Source organism: Falco biarmicus, chromosome 12, assembly GCF_023638135.1.
Source record: "Falco biarmicus isolate bFalBia1 chromosome 12, bFalBia1.pri, whole genome shotgun sequence".
Lineage (NCBI taxonomy): Eukaryota > Metazoa > Chordata > Aves > Falconiformes > Falconidae > Falco > Falco biarmicus.
This window is the reverse complement of record NC_079299.1, coordinates 490,254-498,204: the sequence shown is the minus strand read 5'-3', so window position 1 is coordinate 498,204 and position 7,951 is coordinate 490,254. Positions and strand designations below refer to the sequence as shown.

The 7,951-nt window shown below is 60.0% G+C and overlaps 1 protein-coding gene across 2 annotated transcripts; it reads right to left on the bottom strand.

Annotated features, from left to right (window-relative positions):
- Positions 1 to 984: 984 nt before the first annotated feature.
- On the bottom strand, positions 985 to 5,166 carry VSX1 (visual system homeobox 1). 2 transcript variants are annotated; one of them, XM_056357839.1, is made up of 5 exons: positions 4,687 to 5,166; positions 4,297 to 4,375; positions 3,963 to 4,086; positions 2,860 to 3,040; positions 985 to 2,218 (listed from the first exon to the last, which is right to left on the bottom strand). In XM_056357839.1, the coding sequence occupies exons 1-5, from the start codon at positions 5,042 to 5,044 to the stop codon at positions 1,953 to 1,955; spliced, it is 1,008 nt and encodes a 335-aa protein (XP_056213814.1). In that variant the 5' UTR covers positions 5,045 to 5,166; the 3' UTR covers positions 985 to 1,952. The 2 variants fall into 2 exon arrangements, with proteins under 2 accessions (XP_056213814.1, XP_056213815.1); XM_056357840.1 differs by having other exon boundaries at positions 2,860 to 3,028; positions 4,687 to 5,151.
- Between the last annotated feature and the right edge of the window lie 2,785 nt (positions 5,167 to 7,951).

The window sequence follows — 7,951 nt, the reverse complement described above, 5'->3', positions numbered from 1 at the left end:
AGATGCCACTTTTATTGCTCTGCTCTTCCCAGCCAGCATCCCACTGCTCTCCCCCTGCCCAGCACAGCCTGTGGCTGCCTGTGTGCAAGAAGCCAGGTCCAGCAACAGAAGCAGGGACAGGTGACAGCATTGTTACATGGCCACACACCCCCTGAGCTGTATTACAGAACTTTCCAAATTGGAATTACTCAGATTTTAATAAAACCTTTTGATAATTTTCTGGTTTGTTTGGCTGGTAGATGAAACTGGGGGTGTTCCAGGAGAGCTGTCACAGCATGTGCGTGGGCCAGTTCAGCCCAGCCGTGAGATGAGGAGCCGTCAGAGCCAGGAGTCAGGCAGTTGGGTGGCCGCATGCACTGCTGAGGGTGCTTGGGCAGTTGGGACCACGCGGCTGCTCTGTGTGCCTCCTTGGGAGGCCAGGGTGCCCCCCACGGTACCTCCCACTATGTGCTCACCTCGCCCAAGTGGGCAGCTGCTCCTTGTATTCAACCACAAGGATGTGGCAACACCGGCCCAGCTCTGCACCTTCCAAAGCAACAGGAAGAGCACACTGCACAGACACTTGAGAGGCAGAGTGCCTGTCCTGCCATCAGGGCGGGAAACATTTCAGTGAAGAACCTCCCACTCAAGCTGTATTGAGGAGGATTTTCCCTAATGCATGGGAGCATGGAGCAACTTTCTTCCTCCCCACAACTTCCCTCAGGAGCTGGCTGAGTTTCGGATCATCTCCTAACCCATCAGCTGTGGTTTGGCTCTTTGGCTGACACAAATCAATCACCTTCTGGCATGTGTAGGCCACTGGACTAGACCTTAGTTCTGGGGAGATGCATGAGGGCTTGGCTTTGCCCCCTTGGAGCGACCACACTGCCTCAGCAGAGCTCTCCGGCCCAGTTTAAGCACGAGGCTGGGGAAGATCTGCTCACAGCTAGCAGCTACCATGAGAAGTGCCAAAGGAAGGTACAAACTGCAATGCAGAGCATGAAAAGCAAATATACACCACAACTTTATTTATGGATGTGTAATAAATAAATAAATGGCAGACAAAACAGGGAGAGCCACATTCAAAAATCCAGATCACTAAAGTGCTTTCAGACATAAATATAGGATGACCAAGAAACAGCTCTGACATTAACACTTTTTACAGACAATTACAAAATATCTTCTTATGTCAATTCACAATTTTTTTTTTAGTTGCTCCAGGGTACTATGGCTTGGTTTTAAAAAAGGTCTGTTCTATTATGCATAGTGTAGCAGATAACATTCAAGAGTATACAAAATCATTGCAAAAACAGAAATGGCTTTACCCCCTTCTCCCAAACATGAGTTAAGGAAGCTACACAGTGTAAATCCAGTGATAAGGCTGCATTGGCAGGCCAGATCCTCAGGAGGTATAAACGGACACGTCCTGTCGGGTTACACCAGCTTGAGGATGAACGCTACCGCATTTAAAAACCCTGCTCTGCTGCTCCTCGAGGTGGAAGAATTGTGTGTTCAAAGTGGAGGGACTCGCCGCACAGGCACTGTGTGGCAGTGGAAGTGCTCGGAGAAGGCGTCTGTGAACTCATGCACCGTCCTTGCACCCGCACACTTGAGAACGGAGCGAATCCCATTGCATTGCTGCGCTGTGTGCTCCTGGGTAGCTGGGAAGCATCCACAGCCCAGAGGGGAAGGGCAGCTCTGCCCCAGCAATGGTCTGTGCTGACCACAGTGCAGTCCAGTTATCACACTGCTCCCAGCCCCACTGAGACACCTCTCCCACCCTCCACCCTGGCTCTGCTGAGAAGTGAACAGCTTGAAAGGAGGGGACAAGGGGGTGTGTGTGCCCAGTTTTAAAATGCCCTGAATTCAGATAAAAGTTCAATTATTTAAGAAAAAATATATATATCTCTCAATAAATATTATTATCTCGCCAGGAAGCTGTGAGGTCTGGCCTCCTGCGGGGTGGCCTGAGCTCAGTGGTCCCTGTCGTTCTGCTCCGTGGGGGGGTCCCCGTTGATGCACTGCCTAAGTACACCCCTCTTCTCATGCCTGGCTGTCCTGGAGAGGTCGATGGCTGTGTCCTCCAAACCTTTTGCAGGGCCAAGCTTGTCGGAGCCCCTCTGGGAACTGGCCTGCTTCCCTTTGAGTTCCTCCTCCTCCTGCTCCACTCGCCAGCCATCTGCCAGCTTCTCTTGGCTCTCTGCCTTCCTGTTCACCTCCATGGACTTTTTGTGCATGCCTTGCAGAGGGGAGAGAGCAAAGCCAAGGGCACCGGTTGCTTACATCTGCCTGGGACCACTCAGCATCACCTCCTGCCCTCCTTCTGCTTCCTTCAGCTCTCGCTTGCACCCCAAGGAAAACTCAGGCTAGTCACCAGCCTTTCCCAATCTGGAGCCCGGCTACCTGCACTCTGCAGCCCGAGAGGATGGCTTGCAGTAGAACTGGTCCATACCTCCCCTGCAGCAGGGAAGACAGGGAGAGCAGTGCTGCGACAGCCTGTCCCAGCCTGATGTCAAGTGCTACCTCAGTGTAGGTGAGTATGAGCGGAAGGTAGCTCTGAGGTAGCATTGTCTCCAGTTGGGGGGGGAGGGTGATGGCTTCCTAGACACACTGCAGCTCCCACGATGGCTACTAGCACCAGAAAATGATACCTAACCACGTGCGGGCACCTGTCTGACTCGTCTGTAAAAGGTTTTTCCCTTTCTCAGCTGTTCTTTGCAAGGAGGGAGTGGAAAAGTCAGGGTGCTTGGCAGCCCGCATACAGCTCACGCCGAGGCCCTGTTCATTTCTAGGAAAGGGTGAGGGCAGCCGTATGGAAGACTAAGGGCTGTTTGCTCTGAGGCTGCCCCCCAACCCCCTCAGCCCCAAGCTCCCACTTACCCAGCAGCCACGGGGCGCATGATCCCACCAGCCCGCTCTTGGCAGAGTTGATGATGGACTCGGGCAGAGGGATGGAGTGCCTCACCATGGCCCCATAGAGGCCGTATTCGGCCATCACACTGCTCCGGCCCCAGCACTTCTCCCGCTTCCGCCACTTGGCTCTTCGGTTCTGAAACCAAACCTTCAGGGGTAACAGCCAGGAGAGCATGGAGGGGTGGGATTGGGGAGGAGACGGCCCCCATGGCCGGGCATCCAGGGCCCGTCAGGCAGAGAGGAGTGTGTGTCCAGGGCAAAGGGGCGGCCGCGTGCGTGGAGGGGTTTGGGCATATGAGCACAGGGTGTGGACACGCAGGTGGCAGTGTGAGGGTGGCCAGGACAGTGTGTGGGGAGGGGGTTCAGGGAGGGCACACACGTGGGTGTCAGTGAGAGAGGGGAGGTGAGGGGGAAAGGGAGCACACATTACACGAGGCTGATTTTGACATAGGAGCATGATCCCAGCCAAAGTCACCCTAGGCTCCACCTGCCCGCAGGGCCCCTCTGCTGCCTCCACATGGAGCACCAACCTCTCCAGGAAAGGGGGTCCGTAATGCAGTGACCAGTGATGACAGAGGATGCTCAGGTCCCCCTCCTCACCCCCTTCCTGCACGTGAAGGCTCAGGAGGTGTAGCTACAACCTGGCTACTGCCCAGACCACCACCCATTCTTAAGCCAATGAGCTGCTCCACAGCAGGGCAGGATCAGGCTCTAAAATGCCACATGCTCCTCAAAGAGACCAGCTAGTAAGCAAACCGGTGGGAAACGGCTTAGCCCAGCAGCTCCTGAATCGCACTAGCTCCTGCCTGGGTCTCTGGAGGACAAAGCCAAGCTGGTGGCAGTGAGCAGCTGTTGGGGCCAGCTCAGTCCTCTGGTTCTGCATTTCCATTTGGAGCCTGTTTGGAGCCAGGGGGACAGAAGACGAGCTGCCCCCACAAGCACCCCGCTGCATTTCAGTGCCACCACCACATTCCCACCACTTGTACTCACTGACCACAGCGCAGAAGGGACCACTGGGCATCAGTAGCCCACAGGCTCCGCAGGGAGAGGGGCCCATCGCAGCCACCTACCTGTATCCTGTCCTCGGGCAGCTCCGTCTTCACAGCCAGCATCTCCCGGGCATAGACGTCAGGGTAGTGAGCTTCGTTGAAAGCCTTCTCCAATTCCTCCAGCTGGTGAGCCGTGAACACCGTCCTGCCAAGAGGAGAGAGCATCCTGCCACACAGCCCAGAGCCTGATGGCAAAGCGGCCAGGCTGGCAGCCCCCCCCCCCCCCCGAGGTCTTCCTCCTGAAAATCCCCTCCCCACCCCAGTTGCGGCCCTTCTCCTTCCTCCCCTGGGGACTCCCACCGCCCCAGCCTGGGGACAGAGGTGGGATGGGGACAGCCCTGCTCTTGGGCCCCACCTGTGCCGGCGTTTCTTCCTCTTGATCTGGGCTGCAGACATCTTCAGCTCGCCGGCATCCCCGGACAGGCTGTCCTCGTCTGGCAGCAGCATGCGGGAGGGGGAGAGTCACGTTCCGCCGGCAGCGAGGGGACCGAGCCCAGCGCCCCAGGCAGCTGGGGTCCCCTCCCACGGCAACCGACGGCCGGGCCCCGAGCCCCGCACGGGCGATGCCATCCCAGGAGAGGGGGAGGGGGAGCCCGGGGGGCCAAAAGGGTGGGGGGGTGGGGGGTGAGGAGAGCCCGGGGCCGACCTCAGCTCGGCGCGGGGGGGGCGCTCCCCGGGGCCGCTCGGGCAGCGGCTCCAGCCGGGCCCCCCGGTGCGCGGGTGCGCGCCCCCCGGCCCCGCTCACCGGAGATGTTTTCCTTGTGGCGGCGGGCGGCGGGCGGCGGCCCGGGGGGCGGGCGGGGGCCGCGGGCGGGCAGCAGCGGCAGCGGGGCGGGCAGGAGGCAGGGGGCTCCCGGCCCCCCCAGCCCACACAGCAGCCCCAGCCCCAGCCCCAGCGCCCCGCCACTCTCGTAGCCCCCGGCGGCGGCAGCGGGGGGCGGGCCAGGGGGCGGCTGTAGCTCGGCTTCCAGCCCCAGCAAGTCAGTGATGGCGAAGCCCTTGGCCCGCAGCCCCGCGCCGCTCGGTCGCGCCTCCGTCCCCGGGGCCCCCAGGCCCGGCCCCGCCGCCGCGCGTCCCCCCGACGGCTCCGCCCGGCCCGGCATCGCCGCCGCCTGGCCCGGCCCGGAGCGGGGAGCGCCGCCCGCCGCCCCTTTTATCGGCCCGCCGGCCGCCCCGGCTCCAATCACACCGCGGGCCGGCGGGGGGGCCGCTCCCAATCCCCGGATTAACGGCCCCCGGCCCCCCCCGCCGCCCCGGCCCCGCGCCCCTCCCCCGGCCCCCCCGGCCACCGCCCCGATCCCCCCACCGCCCCCTCCCACCGCCCCTCCCTCTGCTCCCCTCGGCCCCCGCCCCTCGGTCCTCCCCATCCCCTCCCCGGGTCCCGTGGGCCCGCCCCGCCCTCCAGCCCCAGCCACCCCGGGGGTCCCCTATAAGCCTCACTGCCATCCCCGTGGGTTCCCTCCCCGGGTCTTCTCCCCGGACCCCTTTGCCCTGTCCCCATGTCCCCATGTCCCCTCCCTAGCAACCCCATCCCACCCTGTGGCCCTTCAGCCCCACATCCCAGACGGGGCGTCCCACCCGGCTATCACTCCCCACAACCACCATCGCTCAGCACCCCGGGGGTAGGGGAGGCGGGGGGCTGGGGAGCAGGACCCTCCTTGACCCCAGGTGTCCTGCCGCTATGGCCACCTCGAGGTGCCTGGCCTCGGTGCTCCCTTTTGCTCCCAGATTCTTGCACCTGGGCTGCAATTCCCCCTCCCCCCCCCCCCTCCCCCCCGGGCCCATCCCTTCATCTGTTGATGGAAACGATTTACAACCGGCTTACATGGGCCGCCTGATCTGGGCCTTTGCTGGACCGTCAGATTAACTGAGGGTCCTTCTGATAAAGATAATTACAAGGGGACTCCGCATTAACTTTGCATTATTAAAGAAAGACCCAAATCTCCCCTCGCAAGCTGTTCCCGGGATTAGCAGAACAATAACTTTCATTTAGGATAATTGCCGTGGCCAGCGCTGGGGGCTGGCGGGGAGGGGGGACCCTCCGGACCATCCTGCCTCACACCAAGAGAGGCAAGTGGGTGTGAGGGAAGCAGGAGGTGCATGGGCATCATGCTCCCGAAGGCACCAGCTGGGGTCCCCATGGGCTCGGGATGCAGAGGTGCCTGGGGAACCCCTGCCCAGGGCAGCCCCTCATGGGGGAATGGGGCACCCTGGGGTCCCCTCGGGCACCTTTGCTTCACCAGTTTTGCCACAGTTTTGCTCGAATCAGAGACTTTCACTGCTAGGCGGGGAGGATCTGCTACAGTAATTAGAAGCCATAATCCGGCCACCACCCACAACAAATTTCCTGTCCGAGCAGATATTAGTGGATAAAACCCTAATTTTTGACATTGTCCCAGAATCAGCTTGATTTCAGCAGTTTACATTCAGGCTGAGCTGTTGGGAGAGATGATGAAGCCTTAAATATGCATATGGCCTAGGCATTTGGAAAGTTTGGGGATAAAGTGCATATAATTGCTCCTAATCAGTTTATGAAACATAAAAGCTCAAACCCAAGAGAAAGCCGATAGATGCAGAAATGGAAATAGCGATTAAATCTCCCCGTGCTGGCGAGGTGGCCTGGATACGATGCTGCTGCCCAGGGCGGAGGGTGGCCGGTGCAGTGCTACAGGGGACAGGGGCTGCGGCCACTGCTGGCACGGGGCAGTGGGCAGGGTGGGGGGACAGGCCTGCTGCCACCACCACTCCCCCAGCCATGGTGGAGAGGGGCATCTCCACCGGTCCTTGGACAATAAATGAGTTAAAGGATATCTTGATATATGCTCATCAGATAGGATTAGCCAGGATTAGACTAATCAGTAAATGTTTCTCTGCTCATTATTTTCCAGGGAAGATTTTCAGCTGATTCTCCGACGCCGAAAGATTATTAATCGCTTAAAGAGCAGAACATCAAACATCGCCCCTTGTTCTAATTTCCCCGGGGTTTGCCCCCCTGTCCCTGCCGTGGGCAGGGCACCTGTGCCAGCCAGCTCAGCCGCCCCAGGGAGCCCCAGCATCCAGCCCTTCCACAAGGACTCCAGCCAGGGTGGCAGGAGACCACGGCACCCTGGTCCCAGTGCAGACCCGTGTTCCAGTGGTGGGTGCCACCTGTGGCCGATGCTGAAGCACCCCCGACCCCTGTGCTCTGCTCCCTGCTGCACTTTGCAGGACTAGGGGCACAGCAAGGTGGGACAGTCTCTGAGGTGTCCCCTCCAGCCTGTGGCTGGTCCAATGCCATGTCAGACACCCACTGTGCCCTGCAGTACCCTACGGGGGTGGCATCGTGAGGGGTGGGATAGGTGCCTGGGGCTGTCCCCTTCCAACACCACGGACAAGCCCTGCAAGTCCTTGGGGGATTACAGATAACACACAACATTTTGGCAGACGCCCCCTCAGCCAATGATGGATCCCGAGGTTTCCCCTGCCTTTGGAGGATGTGAAACTTGGGGAAACCCCGGAAGGATGTGCGCTCGCCTTGCGACCACCTGCTGCTGCGATGAGGAACGTGTAGCAAGGAGAAGGTATCGAAGGGCCTGGCACAGGGGATTAGTAATGGGATAAAACAGCTTTCACCTCCCTGGTCTAGATATGAATCGGGTCAATAATAAAGGACTATCTGACAGTTTCAAGCAGCTTGGGGTGGAAGAGGCTCCTCTGCTCCTGGCCGGATAGAGAGCCCCGCTCCGATAGCCTGGCTCCTGCCACACACACACCCCTCAGACCAGCACTGGCAAGTCCCAGCCCAGTGCTCCCCGCCGGCTCCATGCCGTGTGCCTCCATCAGATCCCAGAAACCTGGTGCGGGGGTGAGGCTGGAGCCTGGTCCCCAGGGATGATGTTGAAGCCACAGCCCTCAGGTACCTGCTCTGCAGGGCAAACCCAGATGGCTAGCTAGTGGCCACGGTGTGCCTTGCTTGGGTGTAGGGTGGCCCAGGGGTGGAGTGCAGCAGGGTGAGCAGCTGGCTGACGGCA